Source organism: Schistocerca piceifrons, chromosome 2 (genome assembly GCF_021461385.2).
Source record: "Schistocerca piceifrons isolate TAMUIC-IGC-003096 chromosome 2, iqSchPice1.1, whole genome shotgun sequence".
In the NCBI taxonomy this organism is placed as follows: Eukaryota; Metazoa; Arthropoda; class Insecta; order Orthoptera; family Acrididae; genus Schistocerca; species Schistocerca piceifrons.
The window spans coordinates 859,275,447-859,299,964 of NC_060139.1; the positions used below are offsets into that span (position 1 = coordinate 859,275,447).

General features: G+C 38.9%; 1 protein-coding gene across 1 annotated transcript in view; it reads right to left on the reverse strand.

Annotated features, from left to right (window-relative positions):
- Nucleotides 1-24,518, reverse strand: part of LOC124777816 (NFX1-type zinc finger-containing protein 1-like) — a 279,974-nt gene that overhangs the window by 73,805 nt on the left and 181,651 nt on the right. Inside the window, exons 10-11 of the mRNA XM_047253337.1 lie at nucleotides 14,604-14,861; nucleotides 6,378-6,606 (exon numbers count right to left, since the gene is read on the reverse strand). Of these exons, the coding sequence (XP_047109293.1) occupies nucleotides 6,378-6,606; nucleotides 14,604-14,861 (487 nt within the window). The remainder of the gene's footprint in view (nucleotides 1-6,377; nucleotides 6,607-14,603; nucleotides 14,862-24,518) is intronic.

The following is a 24,518-nucleotide window of genomic DNA, read 5'->3' on the forward strand; positions in this document are numbered from 1 at the left end:
TCTTAGTAGGTAATGTGCGTGCTATAAAAAGGAAGCTAATACTTGGGAAACAGAGTATTTGTGGGCTGCATGTCAGCATTCCCCTCCTGATTTAGGTTTTCCGTGATTTTCCTAAATCACTCCAGGCATATGCCGGGATGGTTCCTTTGAGAGGGCACGGCCGACATCCTTCCCTAATCCGATGAGACCGATGACTTCACTGCCTGGTCTCCTCCCCCACAACCACCCAAGCTTTTGTAGCTACAAACAGGCCTGGCCTTATCAACACTGTCAGTATAGAAAGAGGGACACTACAGTGACGATGGTAACTAAAGTTTAATAAATCCATCAAGAAGGAAAGGGCAGGTAATCTGTTTGCATCATATTTAGACAATGAATAGACATCGTTTAGTTATAATATGATGGATGTGGAATTAAGGACAATGTTTGAACTGACAGTAAATTGTATTCCAGGTCCTGATGGATTCCATTTCAGTTTTACACAGTGTACTCCTTGGCATTTATCACAAATTATTTGGCTGACGCAAAGGCCCAGCCAATTGGACAAATATGCACATGGCAAGAAAGGTAAAGTAATGGATCCACAAAATTATTTGCAGACTGTTAACACTTTGCAGACCAATATCGAGCATAGCCTGGGCTGCAACTTTTTGTTAAAAGGACCACACCTGAGGATAGGTCGGGCTGCGATTTTCTCAATGCATGATCCACCTGATGCTAGAAAGCTCGACTCATTTTGTATGAGGACAATGTACAGACATTTCGCAACCTGCCCCTTGACTGGTGCTGCCTTCTGTTGCCAATTTCTAGAATTACTTCAAAAGAAACATTAGTAAATGTAACAGTTGCTTCAATGAATGCTACACCAATATGATCGCAATGGGATGATTTTGTATATGCACTCATTAGGTTTCACAGTTTGCTGTAACTCTGCAATAGATACATCAAGTTTGTTGAGTGAGCAAGAAATTTTGGAAGTTCAAGAGAAGGAAATCACTCAATAACTCACCTTACAGTACTTTCTTGAGACGAAAATTATTCTTTCTGTACCATTAATACGAAATTTGTAATCTGAATTATACTTTTTGACACCATTATTTTAAAATTTGTAATGTATCAAAGAACTAAAGTAAATATGAAAAATAAACTTGAAGCTCAGCCTTTTTTTAGTATGAGTTACTCTACTAGCTATATCTATTACATGTGTGATAGTAATGCTTTAAATAATGGCATAAATGGCTGGTTTCTTCTGATAAGTGACCCATTTCCAAAGTGTTAACAAAGGTCCAAGTTTATGGATAGATTGTCAGATATGCAAGTGGCCCCAAGACTTCTTAAGCAACAGAACCCAGTATGCTGCCCAGGATGGTTAGTGTCCATAGACAGATTAAACATCTAGGTGTAACACTGCAAACCAATGTGAGATGGAACAACCATATAAGGTCAACTGTTACGGAAGCAAAATGTCGACTTTGGTTTATTGGGAAAATTTTTGGAAAGTGCAGCTTATTTACAAAGGAGACTATGTATAGAACTCTTGAGCTGCCCTTTTCTTTAGTATTGCTTGATACACTGGGGGCCCCACTAAGGTTGGATTAAAGGAAGATATCAAAGCAAATCAGATGTATTGTTCTATATTTCTATTTGTAGACTTGATCAACAAGGGAGTATTACAGTATATTAAGATTATGTATGTTGTGCGTCATATGTTACACTGAATAGATGTGACAAGGCTGGAAGGGAGGCAGTGGGTGCAGAAGATACAAATGCAGGAGAGAGAGGCAGCAGGTTAACAGGAAAAGAATGTGATACCGGCACAAGACGACAATGACACGTGGAAGACTATATCATTAGGAGGTGACAGAACATCACTCTTCCTACACCCACAGCCTTTTCCTTGCAGTCTCCCCTTCTGTTCTGTCACCTGCTACCAATCCACTTCTTCCACATCATCATCATACACTGCACAAACCTACCAAGTGTAGGTGCATGTGTCACCTCCTTATCCCAAGAATCTGCTTCCTCCCTCCCAGATGTCAGTCACTCTTCTTCAGCCCTCCCTTCTGCTCTCCATCTCCTTTCTCCCCCGTCCTCTTGACTTGACACAGTCCCTCACTCCAGTAAAGTTTCAGAACTGCATTCTCAGCACAGTATATTCTGCTGCACCATATGTGTGTGTGCATGTGAGCATGAGCATGTGCGCACATGCTCAAAATGTTGTTGGTGGCAGTGCAGTTAATCACAAATGCTGGTTCTCTAAGCTTTCCCAGTAATGTTTTGTGAATAGGATGCCTTCCATTCAGGGAGCAGTTCTGTAATACTGTCGTACTTTTCCTTACGGCAGCAAATTCCGTCGATTTCACTGTATGATAAACTATTGTTAGAGTATAAAAAGTACATCACCCTTGTATAGACCCTCTATATACTCCTTCCACCTTTCTGTTTTCCCTTCTTTGCTTAGAACTCATTTTCTATCTGAGCTCTTGATATTCACACAAGTGGTTCTCTTTTCTCCAAAGGTCTCTCAAATTTTCCTGTAGGCAGTATCTATCTTACCCCTAGTGATATATACCTCTACATCCTTACATTTGTCTCCTAGCCATCCCTGCTCTTCCACATATAATCTTATTGGTACCATCTATTACAGTTGCTTCTACTGTTATGAATTACTCAACAGACAGAATTTTTCAGTACAGGTATTTCGTTAATTCCAGGCAAGTGACAATTCATGACCTCATCGACCAGACACGAGTTCACTGTAATTGAATCCGTTTTAGCAAACCAATAATTTCTCCCAGGCAATGAAATTTTATCAATTATGAAATACAAGTTCTTGAAGTTTACTCAGAATCTGAAATCTTTAGTTAGTAATTACATGCCATAATTTATTTGTTTAATATAAAGGTGTTTTGAATTTTGTATGCATTAAAAAAAAGTGTGAATTTATGTGCGGCTTTTACTCTGAGATGAGTTTTCAGTAGAGTGCAAAAAGTGCATGTGTACAGTTCACTGACCTATATGGTGAATTTTATTTTGTGATCTTCACCCGAACAGAGAGTAAATCCAATTTCATTTAAACTTTACGTGAAATGTACACATCACGTTATTACAAAAGAGTCACTTAGCCCATTAAGGAAAAACTGAAACCTGCATGCTCGATCTGAAATACATAACATGTCAGTGCATGATCGAGCTGTCCAGTAAATCGCATAATTAGTTGCAAATGTGTTTGGACTTAATGCACACAGTTGGAAATTAATTTTGAGACAAGTGGTGATTTTGACAAAAAATGAACCGAAAGTTTATTCAAAATATCGAGGACCGAAAGTTTATTCAAAATACTGAGGTCCAGTTTTAATTGAGAGAGGATCAAGTAGGTAAAAAGCTGAGGGCTAGTAGAAATCTTTGGATAACAGAAGAGATACTGAATTTAACTGATGAAAAGAGAATATATAAAAATGCAGTAAATGAAGCAGGCAAGAAGGAATACAAACGTCTCAAAAATGAGATTAACAGGGAGTGCAAAATGGCTAAGTAGGGATAGCTAGTGGAAAAATGTAAGGATGTAGAGGCATGTATCACTAGGGGTGAGATAGATACTGCCTACAGGAAAATTAGAGAGACCTTTGGAGAAAAGAGAACCACTTGTGTGAATATCAAGAGCTCAGACGGAAAACGAGTTCTAAGCAAAGAAGGGAAAACAGAAAGGTGGAAGGAGTATATAGAGGGTCTATATAAGGGTGATGTACTTGAGGGCAATGTTACGGAAATGGAAGAGGATGTAAGTGAAGGGGAAATGGCAGATGTGATACTGCGTGAAGAATTTGACAGAGCACTTGAAGACCTAAGTCGAAACAAGGCCCCGGGAGTTGACAACATTCTATTAGAACTACAGATAGCCTTGGGAGAGCCAACTATGACAAAACTCTACCATCTGGTGAGCAAGATGTATGAGACAGACGAAATACCCTCAGACTTCAAGAAGAATATAGTAATTCCAATCCCAAAGAAAGCAGGTGATGACAGGTGTGAAAATTACCGAACTATCAGGTTAATAAGTCATGGCTGCAAAATACGAACGCGAATTCTTTACACAGGAATGGAAAAACTGGTAGAAGCCGACCTTGGGGAAGATCAGTGCGGATTCTGTAGAAATGTTGCAACATGTGAGGCAATACTGACCAAACGACTAACCTTAGAAGATAGGTTAAGGAAAGGCAAACCTATGTTTCTAGCATTTGTAGACTTAGAGAAAGCTTTTGACAAGGTTGACGGGAATACTCTCTTTCAAATTCCGAGGGTGGCAGGGGTCAAATACAGGGAGCGAAAGGCTATTTACAATTTGTACAGAAACCAAATGGTAGTTTTAAAGTTGAGTTATAAAAGTTGAGGGGCACAAAAGGGAAGCAGTGATTGAGAAGGGAGTGAGACTTGACTGTAGCCTATCCCCAATGTTATTCAATATGTATATTGAGCAAGCAGAAAAGGAAACAAAAGAAAAATTTGGAGTAGGAATTAAAATCTATGGGGAAAAAATAAAAATTCTGAGGTTTGCCGATGACATTGTAATTCTATCAGAGACAGCAAAGGACCTGGAAGAGCAGTTGAACAGAATGGACAGTGTCTTGAAAGGTGTATGTAAGATGAACATCAACAAAAGCAAAACGAGGAACATGGAATGTAGTTTAATTAAACCAGGTGATGCAAAGGGAATCAGATTAGGAAATGAGACACTTGAAGTAGTAGATGAGTTCTGCTATTTGGGGAGCAAAATAACTGATGATGGTCGAAGTAGAGAGGATATAAAATGTAGACTGGCAATGACAAGGAAAGCGTTTCTGAAGAAGAGAAATTTGTTAACATCGAGTGTAGATTTAAGTGTCAGGAAGTCGTTTCTGAAAGTATTTGTATGGAGTGTAGCCATGTATTGAAGTGAAACATGGACGATAAATAGTTTGGACAAGAAGAGCATAGAAGCTTTCGAAATGTGGTGCTACAGAAGAACGCATAAGATTAGGTGGGTAGATCATGTAACTAATGAGGAAGTACTGAATAGAATTGGGGAGAAGAGGTGTATGTGGCACAACTTGACTAGAAGAAGGAATCGGTTAGTAGGACACGTTCTGCAGCATCAATGGATCACCAATTTAGTGATGGAGGGAAGTGTGGAGGGTAAAAATCGTAGAGGGAGACAAAGAGATGAATACACTAAGCAGATTCAGAAGGATGTAGGTTGCAGTAGTTACTCGGAAATGAAGAAGCTTGCACAGGATAGATTAGTATGGAGAGCTGCATCAAACCAGTCTCTGGACTGAAGACCACAACAAGAACAAAATCACCTTGTTGATTACACTACCTAGTAACACTGTAAAGCAGCTTAATTAATTCATTAGAATGATCTGTGATGTAGTGAGGCCCATTACACACACACAAAAATTACACGAAGTTAGCTGACTGCATGAGAGTACAGGCTTGTTTTTCTTTCCATAAATGCCAAGAAAATGACAGTTTCAAAAGTTAAATAATTAACTGTTGTGTACTTCACTGACTGTCCTATATCACTATGGAACTTGATGTATCGTGTCTCTTCACATGAGATCTCAAGAATCAGGGATAAACAAGAAGAAGAAAAAGACTAAAAAGAGGCATCGGTATACCTTGATCACTTATCTTGATATCTAACATATCTCTGCACCTGTAATGATTCAAAGGGGGTATTATAGCATGATCCTCCTCTGTGAAAAAAATTTGGGATCTGAAATTTTGTATAGTTATAGAGACTGTATAGACGGATCTGATCCACTTACTGGTTAAACACAAGACCAGAACTTTTAGATGCCTACATACACAGTTTCAAGAAACAGTATTAAGTGAAGTATCAGGGAGCAGCACTCCAACACAGGGATCACAATGGTAAAACTGAAGTAATTACACCTTGCCCAGAGGCATTATTTAGGCAGTCACTCATTCTGCACCTCATACAAAAGTGGAACACGAAGAAACCTTAACATAAGGTGCTACGGAAAATACCCTTTGCCATGCACTTTATAATGGTTTGCAGAGTGTAAGTGTAGATGGGGAGTCTGTTTCTCATCTTAACAGAAAAAAATGGGTCAGACTGGTAAATAGAGACACACAGCAGTCCTGAAAAGGATAAAAAGACAATACATTCCACTTCATCCCATAGACGTTTGCCCACTGACTAAATGCTTTCTTCGTCTTTCACAATATTAAATTAATATTTAGTAAAATTAGGAAGTGTTTCTAAGATGATGTTCTTATGATTATCCATAAATTACTACACTTTCTTTTACTGTGTTAAGTGGTGTTGTTAATGGTACTGACAAATTTACACACTCCTGAAATATTTATCATACCTTTGCTTCTCAGATAACATGGAATTTCTACAGCATGTCCACATGCTGGTCTAATACGACTTGGTACGAGTTCCTCACACTGTGATGTGCATGGATTGCAGCACATGCTCTTACAACGATGTCCACAAGGAAGAAGTCTTTCACAAGTCTTTCTACACATGTTGCGTGTGGGTTGCTTACAACAAGGTACAACAACTTCATGTCCACATTCTGGTATAACTTTCTGTACCTGTAGGAAAAATAAATCTTTCTTATTCGCCGCATCAAATCATAATTATTTATTTTGACTGCTTTTCCATCATTGATAGCTTTACAAATTACAGTTGTACAATACATTAATAGGACCAATCTGACACATAGCACAGACAGTTTCAACAACTTTAAATTATTTCAAAATAAGGAGCCTACTTTCTACAGTATCCCTATAGCAGGTGCTGATAAAGAGAGACCCTGAAAGTAACGAATCAAACAGGGTTCTTCAGCCAAAAACACAAAATGGTATTCATTTTTCAGATATACTTTGAAACAATTATAAATTAAAACTGGTATTTAGTAAAAATAAGCAACATTACATCATTTGCTACATGGTGCAATACACATTCAATCTTAATGTGTTCTTGGAATGTCAATTAGTAAACGTTTCCTTCTGGATACTACAATTTCTAATATAATTTGACCTGAACATTTGCCTATTAACAGAGCCTACACCTGACTTACATCTTTCGAAGTTAATCATAGTATCAACTACACTGTGTGATCAGCAATAATTCTAACGTGCGCTGGAAGTAATTAACACTCACTATGAACCAAAAACGTAAAAATAAATAATGCAAAAATTTAATTGCAAAAACACCTTCGGCAGTAACTGTTATCTAGTTTTCATGTAATGTATCTTTATTCTGAATAGAGAAGCTGTTACTGACTGCTAAAATAATGTGACTTACCAAGGCTGCAGAAAAATTTATATAGGATTAACTACCTCTTTTCTGCCACAATGGTTGACGTGTATGTAACTTAATGCATTTATTTTGATGAGTACAATACTGATTGACTTCTATATAGATTAATGCATTTATGTTGATGAGAACCATGCTGATTTCTCATTTACATCTAACAAATAAATTAGATAAATAATAAAAGCTTGAAAGTAAGTTAAACATTTGTGATACCGGTAACAGAATGACAGGTCTCCCCAAAGACACATTAAACATTTTAGCTCACTGCAGACTTAATATATAAATAAAAGGAAACCATTCAATTGTGAGACACAATGGATGGCCAGTAATTACCTTTGATGGCAATCTGTACTTTATTGCTAATAGACACTTATAAAAATACACATCACTATCCTAGCTTTCAGAAGCACTAGTTTCTTCCCTGGTGAGGAGAGTGCGATAGATTGGGGAAGGTTAAAAAGAGTTCAACTGATTTAGGTGACTGAAAGACCTGCCCTTCATTTTTAACTTCCCAACATCTGTAGGTCAGACCACATATATCAGGTTCTAAAGTAGTGTGATGCAATTCACAAACAAATTAGTTAAGTACAAAACATTTATTGCTTAGTAACAAATTCATCGATAGGTCCGCATGCAGTGTAGTCATATTGTAATCATTAAGTTACTGGATTGAATCTGGCTAGTAGCACACAGTATTTTAAATGCTATAATTTTTTACAAATGGAAATGTTAATTAACAAATACAGAATCATACTTTTTAAATAAAAATAACACTTATTTTCAATTAATGGTCATATGAAAATTTAAGTATTCAGAAAAAGCTTGGTATAAAAATTCGAAACATCAAAGAGAAACTTCTTTTTTGATTTCCAAACATTGAACAGTATTATCAATGCATATAGTTTTTTTAACAAAAAATCATTCTGCATGTCTGTATCAAATTTTAGTTTATTTTCATAAAACCAGTAACTGATAAAAATATTAATTTTAACAACAACAAACTTTTCAATATTTGTTAATTAGGATTCCCTTGGTTAATAAATACAAAATGTAAAAACTAACAAACAAAGTTGCTACAAGCAAGATTCGAACCAGTGACCTCACTATTACATGCTGATTATGCTACAAGCTGAACAACCGACAAATTTGTTACAGAAATGTGCTGTACTGTTTTAGGAAAGTGTCAACTAAGAAATTCAGTCTAAAAAACAGGTCTTTCTTGAGATATAGTACAGGACCATTACTTTCCGCATTATACACAAATAAAATGATATATACTAATCATCAAACTGCCATAATGATTTGTGGATGATGATACTAGCTAGTGGCATATGGTATCCCTAGGAATGTGTGACTTTACTTTATAAACATTTATTCTCTTCTTTCCTCCCTCTTGGAAGACACGCGAGACAGCAAAAGGTTTTTCTTTCGCACTTTTTGAAAGTGCAAAGATTTTGGTAATTTTCATTGATGAAGTCTTATCAGGTTATCATCCTTTTGTATTCTGTAGGTCATTCATAATAGTAATGGGCTTGCAGAATAAGTGATGTGTTTCAAAGTGGTGAAGATGATCAAGTGCTCATAGCTCTTAAGGTATACATTTAGAGCCCATGTTCACTGAAAATTTGTCTTGTTTTGGCCTCTCAAAGTATGTAATACTTTTTTTGCTTCCATCATGTGCATTATCAATAGTGCTAATGCATCAAATTAATAGTTTCAGGCTGAATATTGTTCAACTGTGATGAATGTAAAACCCACAGAAAGTTTTTGAACACTATGAACATAAGGTAAGCATTACTTATAACAGATATGTGGTGCATACACACACAACCGAAAACAGTACTCACTAACTTTTGAGCTCCAGATCTTTTTCTAGCAGAAAGTACATAAGTCACACACACAAAACCACAAACACAGGCAAACATATCCTACTATTGCAGCAGTGGCATTATTGAGAGCAGTTGTCCAAGGTAGTAGAAGCGGGGTGTCGTCTGTGATTACAACCACTGATTTACTGATTTTAATTACAGGCAGTTTGGCATCAGTAGCAAAGAATTGTGTAGCAAGAAGTGATGTGGAGCAGAGAAATGCCCTGTGGACAGAAAATTTCTAATTGGGCATTTGCCCAAAGCAGTTTTAAATGTCCAAAATCTGGGCATTTATAAAAAAGTACTTTTTAAAGTTTTATTGCTAGAAAGAATAATTCAGCAATTAAAATAAGGGATGGGACAATACTTCCAATATTAAAAATTAGTAAATGTTTACACTTAAACCTAAGTGTATCATTGATTGCCTTTATTACTAAGAATGAAAAGAAAGAAGAAGCATGTTCTTTTACTTTCATTCCAACTAGCTGCACATTAATCCTGTCCTTTTTCTTTCTACCATTTCTACTCTTCATTCTTGGACGGATCCACAGAGGGGCAGGAGGGGGGGGGGGGGGGGGGGGGGGGGGACGACACCTGACCCCTGACTCATCAGTCAGCTGCAAAACTAACCTACCTTTCCTATATAATTGGAAATCAATGAGTGGAGTGGGAACGCAACCTAATCCTGTTGATGCCAATGAAACATCCATACTGAACAGTCCACGTAAAGACAAAATGGAAAGGAACCCAGTAGTAAGCGAGGAATCAGATTCAGGAGAATCTGAGGCAAAGTCGTGACTCCATAATTCTTCTGCAACATGTGAATATCATGAAAATGATTGACAACTGTTTTTTAATTGTTTTTAGTAGCATAGTACATTTAAACTTGAGTGTTGTTTTCTTCCTCTTATGTACTAACCAAGAACTGACCTCATTAAAGATGCAAGATGTTATGTTTATAGTCCAAAACATGATATCATGAAGAGGAATATTACTCCAAAGAGGTGGTAATTGTTGTTTTTGGATTGGACAAATATGGTACTTTTTTATATGGCCAGAAGTTCCAGTTAATTACACATCATAAGCCATTATTAACCCTGATTGGGCCCAAACTAAGCTCCCAGATTTCACGGCCCATTGCTTGCATCAGTGGGCATTGTACTGGTCAAAGTAACACTATTCAACACACTGAGATCCATCCAACCAGCCTACCCTGGGACGCCTTGTGTCAACTTCCCATGGGCTGGGACAGGCCTCCAGTGTTTGTTTGTTCAACAACAACTTCAAATCTAGCCCAAGAAGATGACGGTTACCGGGTGGTGGCACCACACCTTCCCACCACACACACACACACACACACACACACACACACGAGTCCATGAACAACAAATTTTCGCCATCGATGGAGCACCCTGGACCTTGGTTATATGCAACAGATCTCAGTTCACAGTCATAAGTCCTGAAGTTCTGAACTCTAACAACTTTAAGCATTTAAGGCCTCCACCTTTTTATCCAACTTCTCAGTGTCTCTATTGTTTACACTTTTAAAACACAAATAGCAAATGCCATCACGTCAACTACATCAGATTCAGATCTTAATACCTATTTATCTCCTTACATGTCAGTGTCCGGACAGTTCTGTAGCCTGGCAGAATTATTGATAGGCAAGAATTATTGAATAGGCAAGACACTGCCAAGTCTTCACTTCCCACGAAGCAACAACATTTCACGTGGGCACCCAGGCGCAGGTGCACATTTTTGGGCATATCTTGGGTGGGATATGGAGACCCACTGCAACACAGCAGGGATGCCAGCTGGTTCTGGTAGTGACTGCAAGTGGGAAGCTGCACAAACACCACAACCAGCTGTGATTGGGACACCCCAGATAGACATCTCTAAAGTTCAGTTGTGACATCCTGGATAGACATCTCCAAAGTCCAGAACATCAGCGCATCTGTGCAAACTGCCAGGACAGGCACTTCAACAGCTTACACCATACAACAAGATCTGGTCCTTCTATCCCACCCACTACAGAGGATCCCCATGACACTGATCTGGCTCCTCTCTCAGAACAGCCAGGACTGCTGTTGTTAGTATGGTGCACCCTGTGTCCTAAGTTCCCATAGGCTCTCTAGAGCCTCCAGTTCCACAGCCATCACTTGGAGACTAAAGCATCACTTCAGAACTGACAACAGGGACTTTTTCAATCAACAGCACACTGTCACCTTGTCTCGATTCCCCACACTGGCCTAGTTTCAGTTCTATGCGTTGCAACTTGTGAACAGATCTTGTAAACCCACTGCATGCATCAATTGAAGACAACTGACAAGTATCATTAAGTCTACATGTGGCAAGGCATTGCCAGCAAGGAAAAACATCATCTCCAGCCGACTGATTATATGAGACCAGATAGATGGCCAACTTGGGCCCCCAATGGCCAAGAGCCTGCTCTCATTTTCTGTATGGCAGCCACAAAGCCATGTTCCGATCAAACTCATGCTTCCCTCAATAACACCACTATACTTTTGGACTGTTGCATGATCAAGCACACTGCTCGTAAAGCTGTACAAGTAGACTAAGGCTGTGTGTGTGTGTGTGTGTGTGTGTGTGTGTGTGTGATTGTAAGAGTGATATTGGGGTCAGAACTTACAGACTGGGCCGGCCGGGTTGGCCGAGCGGTTCTAGGCGCTACAGTCTGGAACCGCGCGACCGCTACGGTCGCAGGTTCGAATCCTTCCTCGGGCATGGATGTGTGTGATGTCCTTACGTTAGTTAGGTTTAAGTAGTTCTAAGTTCTAGGGGACAGATGACCTCAGAAGTTAAGTCCCATAGTGCTCAGAGCCATTTGAACCATTTTGAACTTACAGACTCGTAAATTATTTAGCCAAGCAAACAAAGTAATTGTTACAGTGGTTTCCATAACTGTCTATCAATATGACAACAAAAATAATCAATTATTGACAATATAATGCGACTAGATAGGTAAAAAGATCTACTCACCAAGTAGCAGCAGGGGAACACACACACACACACACACACACACACACACACACACACACACACACACACACACAGGTTTAACTTATGGAAGATTTTGGAACCAGTGGATCCTTATTCCCACAGAAGACTGGAAAGGGAAGGAAGATCATTGAAGGAAAAGGATTGGAGAGGTTTAGGGAAAGGGATAAGGTCCAGAAAAGTCACACACAACCCTGGGTCAGAGGAGATTTTCCGGACAAGATGAGAAGGAAAGACAGATTGTTGGGGACTGCATTGGATGAGATTTGAAAATCTGAGAGCTTAAAGATTCCTACTAAAACATCGTGCATGAAGTAATAAGAGTGAAAAGCTAAGTGCATTGTCTGTGATAGAGCTGGGAGGAGGACGGCGAAGAATAGGAAGGTCAGAAAATGAAAGATGTAGAAAACTAAAATGGAGTGAAGAAAGGAGCAGATACAGTAAAGAAATCCTGACACGGAAGGGATTAATGTAACTTAAGGCCAAGTTCGTGGCGAGAACCAATGACATGTTGTAGCGTTAGATCGCACCTGCGGATCTCTGAGAAATTGGTGTCTGGGGGTAGAATCCAGATGGTGCATTTGGTGAAAAAGGCACCAAGGTCACAACTGTCATGTTGTAGAGCATGCTATGCAATAGGATATTGTGCATTGTTGGCATACACCCTCTGCCAGTGCCCATTCATTCTGACTGATAACTGGGTGGTAGTCATGCTGATGTAAAAAGGCTGAACAGTGTTTACATAACAGCTTGTATACGACGTGTAATTTGGTGGCTCTCCCTTTGACAGTATATGTTTTGCCAGTTACAGGGCTGGTATAGACAGTGGTGGAGGGGTGCACAGGCCAAGTCTTGCAGCAGGGACAAGAACAGGGGTAGGAGACAAAGCGAAGGGAGTTGGGTGCAGAAGGAGCATAGGGTCTGACAAGGATACTGTGGAGGCTGGGAGGGTGATGAAAAGTGATTCTAGATGCGGTGGGCAGAACCTCAGACAGAATGAATCTCATTTCAGGACATGATATTAGGAAGTCATGGCCTTATTGAAATAGTTGATTAATACAGTCAAGACCAGGATAACAGTAAGTGACAATACTGAGCGACTTTCAGCAATTGGTTTGGTTTAGATATGTTGATGATGTCTTTACCACATGGACTCATGGTGAGACTGACTTGCTGAAATTCCTGGAATCACTGAATATCTTCTCCCAATTAAATTTCACTGGGTCCTATTCTGAATCCTATGCCATTTTCCTTTATGCTTATCTCATCGTCACCAAAGAACAGCTACACACTTCTGTCCACATTAAACCTACTAACAAACAACATAGTTACATTTTAACAGACCCTATGCTCCTTCTGCACTCATCTCCCTACACTATGGCTCCTACCTCCATGATTGTCCCCACTGCAAGGCTTTCCCTATGCACCCCTCTATCGCTGACTATACCAGCCCTGTAACTGGCAAAACATATACTACCAAAGGGAGAGCTACCTGTGAAATGACAATGACATATTCCAGCTGTTATGAAAATACTGTTAGGCGTTTTTATACCGGCATGGCTACCACCCAGATATCAGTCAGAATGAATGGGCACAGGCAGAGGGTGTACACTGGCAACACAAAATATCCTGTTGCACAGCATGCTCTACATGGCAGTTGTGATCTCTGTGTCTGCATCACCATACACACCATCTGGATTCTTCCAACAGATACCAGTTTCTCAGAACTCCACAGGTGTGAACTAGAGCTACAACATGTCACTGTTTCTCGCTACCCACCTGGCCTTAATTTACGTTAAACCAGTCTTTCCTTCTGTTCCCGTCCAGTAAGTCTCCTCTGACCTGGGGTGCTGGGTGACTTTTCCGCACTGTATCCCTTTTGCTAAGCCTCTTGAATTCTTTTCCTTCAACCCCCTTCCCTCCCATACAACTCTTCTGCTGCAAGGAGAAGCCACTGGCTCCAAAACCTTGCGTAAGCTAAATCTTTTTGTGAGATTGTTCTTCTGCTACCCCTTCATGAGTAGATTCTTTTATCTATCCAATTACATTTTATGGTCTATCAATATGGCTATACCTGGGTTATTATAAGGCCAAACTGTCCTGTGTTCAATCAACCTGCATGCTCAGTAACTTAGTTGCACAAATTCTTTAATTTTCTTGTGGCTCAGGATAATTATTTTATTGTGAACTTCTTGGCTTTTTTTTTATGTTGCACCATACTTTTGCAAGTACAACAAGTACAATAAATAATACTGCCATGGAAGAGTGAGTATGCTTTTTAGTAACAACAAAGCTATTTCAAATAGAAATAAAAACATTCTTTCTATATTAGATATAAATCAGTCATAAAATTGTGTATATTTTGAAGCAAGTATTCCACTTACCTTAACTGGACAATTTCCACATGGCTGGAAACAGAGAAGACGACATTTGTGTCCACATTCCATTATACGCTTGCAGTCTCTACCACATTTCACTTCTGATGGATCAGAACTACAACGTATCTGATGGGTATGTCCACAATTGAGTTGCACTTTAATTTCAACAACACAGTCTCCACACTCTTCATAACATTTTTTGTTGCACTTGTGGTTTCTTTTGCAGCCAGCATTGTTTTTTTCACAAGGTTTATTACACTTGTACTGCAAAAGAAAAAAAATAGATGAAGAATATTAAAGAAATACAAAAAATTTTTGAAACAGGTTTAAAAAATAAATTTATTGTAGTGTTATGTTCTATGTTTAAGGGAAAATATTGCAAAGTAACTTGCCCAATGCAATAGCATACTGACAGGGACATCACTACGAATATTTAACTTGAGAACGGTTACTCAAGGAAAATCCTGATGGATATATGATAAGAGCTGGTGATGGTCCTGCGTGTAAGAGAACAGGCCAAGCTCTGGGGAAAAATGAGTATGTCCTTAGGAAATAAACTGGTAAGAACTTAGATAAAATTAATGAGGCAACACATACAGATACCTGGTGGCAGCACTGTCAAACATGTTAAATAAGATACCAGACAAGAGAAACATTTGTCTAGATCAGACGACACGTACTTTGGACTGAACCGAGCATCACAAGAAGTTGAGGTCTTCAGAATGATACAGTAATGCAGAAAACACTTCCAGCATGTTTCCGTTCTTGATTTCAAAACATGTCTTCAATTTAAGAAGCTCAATGAACGGTTACACACTTCTGAGTGAGTTATTACTTCTTATCCTTTGACTTAGCATAGCGCTCATAATGTGTTGCCAGTGATCATAAAATCTGTGGCCTTCGGCCACCGTGTGGTGCATGTCGCAAAGCAATCCAGGCATCGCTCCCCTGAGTGTTTCCATCACTCTCACCGATCGGACCACAGGGCTGTCTCACTAGCTCACTGCTTCCCACCACTCTCAGGGAACAGATTGCGAGGTAGCTCACTGCTCCTCACCAAGGCAACTAGCTCTGCAGACGAAATCGCACAAAGCAGACCACACGGTGACTTGAGGCGTAACTCTGTTCTCTGTGCACAGTGAAGCTTTCATGACTGAGCACGTCTCCATCCCAGTTCAGCTCTTAATTCCTAGTATCCTTATTTGCTCTATTCTAATTGTTGTCATCTTGTGTTGTTGCTCTTCTGTTTTCTCGTTGTGTGTGTTTTCTTGTTAGGTGTAGTATTATGTCTTCTTCTATGTATGTTGCATTTATAGTTGCTTTTGTTGGTGTTCCAGTAGTCTTTATGCACCTTTTAATTGCTTTGGGTGAACAGGATACTAAATGTAACAGTTATGTTATCCTACATAACAGTCCACATATACAGATTGTCTCAGGAGGAATGGTCAATATTCAGAGATGAAACATATTTAAAGTTACTTTTGTATATTTTTCTTGAATAACACAAAATCCGCAACCTCTAGTGAAAACTTGTCACACTATAAAATTAAACTACAATAAATTTCCTTTAAAAGGGTCCTATTCATTTTTTCTCAAGGACTTTCAGATTACGTGAAGACAGCGAGAGAAAATGGAAATTCTTGTGCAACACGCATGCACTGAGGTGTAGGTAAGCCAGTTTGAGGTAGTTTCTCGACTTGATAGAAACATGTCCTACATCAAATTGTTCATTTCTAAATTGTCTACACTACTATGGCATGTTGTAAACAATGACAATGTACTGACTAATAAATAAAATAAGTAACAATGTACATTAAATACGTTCCATCTCGGAAACCATTCAGAAGAAAAAACATGTTCGCATGAAGTTTTCTGCTACAAATTATTGTTTCTGTCATATCCCTGGACACTGAACATTCATTCTGGGACAACCTGTATATTATGTTTAATTTTTTATTTATTCATTTAACCCAAACACAGTAATGCCGCCAGGAATCCTTTTGCATCAGACCAGAGTTTTATATATAGGCATAATTACAAAACTTATTAATATCACAGTTACTTAAAAAATCATAATATTTTTAATATGATGCCTCCTCTTCTTCTCTCCACATGTAGTAGACATTTGCCTGTTATGGTCTCTAGGCTGAAACTGTTTATTTTCCTTGGGCTTCCTAAATATCTTCTGCACACTGGTTAATAATTTAACACCAACTTTGGTAATCTGTTGTCTTCCATTCTTTTGACATAATTCTTCCTGTAGTCTTTCATGTGCTTATTTAAGTTTTTCCCTCTCAGTTCTTTTCTATGCCTACATTCACTCTCTCCACAGACAGAATGTATCCAGCTATTCTTCTTAGCAATTGGATCTCTAGTGCTTGTACTCTGATGGGAACAAGTGTTTCTACTGTGTTGTCCAGGAAATAGCATCAAGGTGTAGGGAGCAGTAGTTATTATGGGCAGTAGTGGATCAACAAGTTTGAGTATTTGGACTGCGATACCGTCCTGTACAGTAATTGCTGAGCTGAAGGACTTTTCGGCAGTGTTGTCAGCTCAAGAAAGAATTTTTTGCAACTACCATCATTTACCTCTGCGAAATAATCATCCAGTCTGTGTTTTGTTTACGGTTCAAAGATGATTATCGCTAAAGTCAAGTACTGGCGTAGTTTCTTCGTTGGGACAATCGGATCAGCTGCTCCTTCTACTTTGCCTTCTAATCCCTAGATCACACAAGCTTTTCCATAGAGCATCTGGTCCTTATGCTTTAGATTAATGTATTGGCATGTCTTAGTTATTGTTTTTCTGAGTTTGATTGATTCTGTTTGCTTTATGCTTGTAATCAATTTTATTTTCCAACATAGGAGGTCGTTTGTGAGTCTGACGTGCAGTGTCTCTGACAGTATGGACTGTTTTAGCTTTTCTGTTAGCCAAGGTGCAGGTTTTCCCTTCAGGTTTCCAGTCTCTGGGGAAGCAAATTTACTATGTAACAGACTTAGTGTGGTAATGATGTTGTGAGCTGATATTCCTGGTACCAATTTCTTTGCTTGTGGATTTTGTGGCAGATATATGTATGGGGGCCTGACTATAGGCTGCATTATGGGTAGGTGCAAGTTGAAACACTGCTGCATTTGAAGAAGCAACTATGCACTTGAATTTTACAGTGAAGGGGCAGAATATTTATGTTAGTGTTCCTAGCATTATTTGTATGATCAAGTCAAATTGAATTTTGAAAGGTCAGTATTGAAACATGCTATCCCGCCTATTTTTGGAGATCTGTACAGGATGCACATTAAGCAATTCTCTTGAAGAGGTTTGAAATTTATGAACATATATTTGTCTTGTTTGTCTTCATTAATATTGGATGTGAGAAGTATGGTCGGTAATGAGTCAAAGTAAATAAGTGTTGTGTGACTAAGGCCTCCCGTCAGGTAGACCGTTCGCTGGCGCAAGTCTTTCGATTTGATGCCCACTTCGGTGACTTGCATGTTGATGGGGATGAAACGATTAGGACAACACAAAACCCAGTCCCTGAGTGGAGAAAATCTCTGAACCTTCTGGGAATCGAACCCGGGCCCTTAGGATTGATATTCTGTCGCGCTGACCACTCAGCTACTGGGGGCAGACATATAAGTCAAAGTGTTTGCATGCCACTACTCCACCACCTCATCTGTTACTTATGTGATATCTTAGGACAGTGGAGTCCATAGTTAGGGAGCAGTAGAGCACGCTTGGCTGAGCCAGATGTCCAAGTTCATTAGAAGAAAGACATGGATGTTGATAGTCTGAAATATATGGCGGAGTTCACTGAAATGATTTGAAAGTGATGGCTATGTTCTACAGTAACAATACAAACATGCTAGTAGAAATAGTGGCTGCATGAGTAGACAAGTTCGTAGCTTCTAAAGCACAGACTTACGAGTTCATTTGCACTGCTTTTTTCCAGCCTTTATCCACACCATTACCCTGTCATCTCTTGTTCACATACAGTGTAGCCCAAATTTGCATATCACATTATGCAAAATTTTTATCTTTCAGCAGTGAGATCCTCATATTCTCAGGCTTGTCTTCATGAGTTTATTAACCACTATGACTGTTTCAGACCCTTTCGTGCATGATACAAACTTCAGGACTGAGGCTGTAGATTTCGCAGATCAGAACTTCCTACAGCCTAATCTATAACTTATGATTATAGAGTGTGCTGCATGTATATTTGTTATCACTTTAAGCTTTTACAACGTAAAATAGCTATGTTAATAGCAAATGTTTAAAATTTTACCAGTGTACTTTCAGTGCTGCCCAACAATATCTTACCTACATTGCATTCATCTAGAAGAATTACAAGAGATGTACAATACCATTTTACCAAAATCAAAGAAAAAGGAAAATGCTGCTACTGTCAGCAGACAATTGTCATCGCTTCTGGCTCATCATCAAACCAGGACGGACATCTGAAATTGAAGCATCCTAGAGTACTCTGGAACAATGTGGATCAGGAAGTCAATCAAGATTGCCATCAACTGGTGCAGAAATTCGAGAAATCATTTCTTGTAAACTGTACTCGCAGATGTCTGCTTCCACCTTGTGTGAAGCTATCCTCCCAAAAAGGCAAATTGAGTCTCGAGCACTATCCAGCCCATCAGTGTCATCAGGTTCAGGACCAAATTCTGATTTATCTCCTTTGTGTGTGCTTTTTCATTTACAATAACCAATAAGTAATTTTTTTAATATTATAAAGCCGCCCACATTAAGTAAATGTATGTCATTAGATGTACAGCTTTTAAAAATGGTTTGCAGTAAAAATTAAAATTTTTTTCAGTCACCAAAAAGGCAATCTGCCATACGTCTCATGCGTGGATGAATGTACGTAACGTTAGTTTGAATAGAGTGAACTAAAGTCATACCACACAGTTCGAAGACAGACAGATTGCAGAAAACATCTCAAACTGGGTAAAGTCTGTTATCCCAAATACAGTATCAATTTTAAAATCATTTCCATAATAACAGAAAATGTGTCAAATACTAATTTAACTGTCATGCTTTTAAAACTTCCTTATACTCCATGCTTTGCACATTCTTTAAACCCCACTGCACAACATGCAATTCAGAAGTTCATACAAAAGATTTAATTTAAATAAAAATTCCATAATTTCTTATCTCGCAATTTCAGCTTGAAAATCGATCACTTTAAATTTAAAAGATACAGACTGGAAGATAAAGCAACAGGCTTTTCGGATTTTGAAAGTTTTTGATGAGGTGCCCTCACAGAAAACAGTATCAGTTTCAATAATGAAAATCTTGCCAAGATTAATGGAGGGGCAACTAAAATATTTTAAAGACAAAAATAAAGGATATCCTCAAAAAACAAAGTCCCTGGTTGATAATTTGCTTGAAGGGTTATCAGATTGGTTTGGCATCTCCAGCAACAAAACAATTAGTCAGGCAACATTACTGAACCCCGAGTCAAAGGTAAGGATTTTCAGATGACAAAACATTTCACGACTGCTACATGAAGGCTGCTGTAGAAATGAAAGTGTTGGTTGTTCAACAAGAAAAAACAGAGCTCATGCCTCAACCAGTTAGCAATGTTACACATGAGACTTCTTCAATCTGGTATGAGTTCAATGAAACTATTAGTCAACTTCTAGTAAGTCACAAACCAGAAAATTTAGTGGAGGGATATTTGCCTAGAAACAGCGATCCCTTAACTGGTGCAAAACAAAAAACTTGTTGTGGTCAGTGCTGTATCAATTAGTTCTAAAAGTATTATGTATCACAGCAACATCAGTGGCCTATGAATGAATATTTTCAAAAGCAGGACAAATATGCACTGAGAAGAGAAAAAGACTTACATCGACTAGTATGGGTCAAATTTTATTCATAAATGATAATACTGATAAATTTATCTTTTATGGGAACACATATGGTAATACGGACTAAATGATGACTGCAGATACACTTCAATTAAAGTTGTTATAGTTATTACACTGGGTTTTTTCCGATAAAAACATTAAAATTTAACAAGAATAAGTCTCCACTCTTAAATTTTCCACTTGGTAAAAAAATATTTAGGATTGTGTTGTAATATTTATAACTTTTGCGGTAGATGAAATTTAAAACTTTTGTATCTGAAAATTACTAGAGACATAACGCAAAATTATTGCTCCTCTTTATATGTTGCTCCTCTTTATATGTTCTTCCAAAATAGGACCAAATCAGATATAAATACAGGTTTAATGACCTAAATTAAAAAGGCAATGTACCTTCCTTTTACTTGTCTTTGTGAGAAAGGGTGAATGGTCATTCCTGAAAAAGAACTTTTTCACTCCGGTGAGTGGCCATTTCTGATCCTATCTTTGAAAAGAACAGTTTTGCCCATCTCGAGTCTCAAATCAGTCAGTGAACAGTTAAGAGTGCAGACTGCATTACGAGAAAAGGTAGTTGAACCTCAGTGGAGACTGTGTGTTTGATGACTGTCTAAACTTAAGGGAATTTAGGGAAAATTATATTGAATAATTGGTCTTAGGAGGGAGTATGTGTAATTCTTTAAGTTGGTGAAACAGCAAGTTATTGTCATTGTCTCTGCCTCAATAGTTTATTTGCCCAGGGAATAAGAGAGAGCCATTCAGAGATGCCTTCTCACCTGGCCAATTGGCTGATGTTACTTGTAGCATGAATCTCTTGTCATTAAATCCCTTGCAATATCCATGCATGGGTCACAAAATGATGATGAGATTAGTTTCAGCGCACTCAAAGAATAGTTACCACATGGTTGCACGACAATATGCATTTATTGAGATGAGTAGTCTTTACTTATAAACAATTTATTTGTACAATAGCTGACTGACACATTTTAGTGCCTTAAAAAGATTGTATGGCATGACAACACAACATAGAATATATTTGCTTATAAACATTCAAATGTATAACAATAATAAAATAAAAGCACACACAAACATGGATAGAGGCAAGTTTAGACGAATGTTCATGCCCTTTTCTCACAATGTAATAAAACTATAACATAGTTATGATTTAAATACTAAATAAGATGAGCATAGTGAGCATAGTTGAAAAAAGTATTAAGTATTTTTGCAAATACACTTGGCTGGGTAATCACTAATAATACAAAAAGAAAAAGGGATATTGACATATAGTCTTATCACTGATGAAATGACTTGCTCCTACGAGAGTTCTATGCAGACTTGAAAAATGTACCTCTCTCTCTCTCTCTCTCTCTCTCTCTCTCTCTCTCTCTCTCTGTCCGAAAAAAGGCCCAACGGTACCAACCGGCCGCCATGTCATCGTCAGCCCACAGGCGTCCTGGGTGGAGGGGCATGTGGTCAGCAGACTGCTCTCCCGGCCGTATGTGAGTTTACGTAACTGGAGCAACTACTACTCAATCAAGTAACTCCTCAGTTTGTCTCACATGGGCTGAGTGCACCGTGCTTGCCAACAGTGCTGTGCAGACCAGATGGTCACCCTCCCAAGTGCTAGCCCAGCTCGACAGCGCTTAACTTCAGTGATCTGACGGGAACCGGTGTTACTACTGTGGGAAGGCCATTGGCATTAATGTATATAGATGATGATGGTGGTGATAATAATAATAATAATAATTATAATAATAATAATTTCATGTAGCTCAATGGCATGGTGCAAGTCTTTCTACTGGTCACCTTTCCAGCGACTTGCGCATTCCTTATCTACCCCAGTTATTCAACAGGGAAGTTGGAATCTGAACCATGTGTTGTTCATGGTGACACCTCACATCATTGACAAGCAAAGGCTAGGCTACAATGAAGACTGAAAAATTAATGGCATGACTGACGTTCAATGCTGCAACCTCTCAGTTTCCAGGCACGCGGTATACCAGTAGACCTCCAGGCCTGGCATATATATAGCTAGTTCTCCAGGCCTGGCATATATATAGATAGTTCATCAATAAGTTCTGATGAGTGAGTTTCGAGTACCAAAATATTTGACTTAGACGGCTGTATCTATTGACTGCACTGACTTAGAAGCTTAAATTTTATACGCTGCCGAGGAATCGCATACCTTAGTACCTGACATAAATTTGAACTTGGTACTTTGATGTATGCAGGGGTGCCTCCTGCAGAGTTCAACCACCACACTTCTGTCTATTTTTAGCAGTTGCCAGTAAACAGACAAAGCAAGGCATTTTACACAGTTGACTTTCCAGTAGCTGTAAAAGTATACGGCATTGGCAGCTCCGACATTATGTGGTGCGAGTTGAAGCATGCAGCGCTGCAGTCAGTGGGCACTATCTTACACCCGCACCATCACATGCTGATGTGGTATTGAGCCATATCCATCTGCAGATGGCTACATAGGTCTGCACTTTGTCCAATGGAAGCCAGACATGTTATGGACTTGGATAGAATAAGAATAAAACCAAGACCGCACCTGCTGTGGCTGCTGCCAGGCTAGTTGTCAGATGTCACATCTGCTGCTGTGCTTACAAAAGACATTCCAAAGAGCTCAACATGTGTACTCATGGTTGCCTATGAGCTCCTTGCCCTGTAGGACTATGTAGTTCTCTCTTCCCTGCTCCTCAAGGCATTGTCCAGGACAGACTATTTTCATATATAAAAACAAAGATGAGGTGACTTACCGAACAAAAGCGCTGGCAGGTCGATAGACACACAAACAAACACAAACATACACACAAAATTCAAGCTTTCGCAACAAACTGTTGCCTCATCAGGAAAGAGGGAAGGAGAGGGGAAGACGAAAGGAAGTGGGTTTTATGGGAGAGGGTAAGGAGTCATTCCAATCCCGGGAGCGGAAAGACTTACCTTAGGGGGAAAAAAGGACAGGTATACACTCGCACACACACACATATCCATCCACACATACAGACACAAGCAGACATATTTAAATATGTCTGCTTGTGTCTGTATGTGTGGATGGATATGTGCGTGTGTGCGAGTGTATACCTGTCCTTTTTTCCCCCTAAGGTAAGTCTTTCCGCTCCCGGGATTGGAATGACTCCTTACCCTCTCCCATAAAACCCACTTCCTTTCATCTTCCCCTCTCCTTCCCTCTTTCCTGATGAGGCAACAGTTTGTTGCGAAAGCTTGAATTTTGTGTGTATGTTTGTGTGTCTATCGACCTGCCAGCGCTTTTGTTCGGTAAGTCACCTCATCTTTGTTTTTGTATATAATTTTTCCCACGTGGAATGTTTCCTTCCATTATACAGACTATTTTCAGTTTCAAGTTGTGAAGATATTCACTGTCAGAACTGTATTTTGTTTAGTTTCTGTAATAAACATTTGTGATTATGAGTTTTCTGAGATGTACAGTGCTTTAGTGTCTTGAGAACTGTTAATCTTGTTTTCATCTCCTCTCCTCTACCATTCCATTGGTGACAAGGTAAACAGTTTAGTGTTTCTGTATTTTTAAAGTGTGTTTTAAGATTTCTTGGGGTGTATTAGTTAATTTTGTTGGAGCAGGCATTTTGTTTTCAAATTTGTTTGTGTGGTTTTTAAACCCAGTGATTTTTGCTCTGTCATAATTGATTTGTTAGGGCAGTGTCTTATGATTCTTGTGTTGTTTTATTCTGTAGGCAGATGTGTTCATTGTACTTTGCAGTTCCTCCAACAGGGTAAGTTTCTTGGTATATGCACATCCATGAAACAAGTTTCCTAGTAAATGTTGTCTTTCCTACATAGTTCAGGTGGTCCGTTCATGTGTTGCACAAGTGTGAATTCTCTTCATTGTAGCTGTTAGTCTCAGTTGTTTTCAGTAATTCAAACTGGACTTTGTTCAATGGCAGTGTATTTTCCTAAATAGTCCGAGTCTTTCTTTCGATTATCAAGTCTGTCTCATCGTCAAAAGAGCTGTCTTTATCAAAGTCATGCAGTTACAGGAGCAGAAAAGTCAGAAACTGCTGCAGGGCGTAACTCA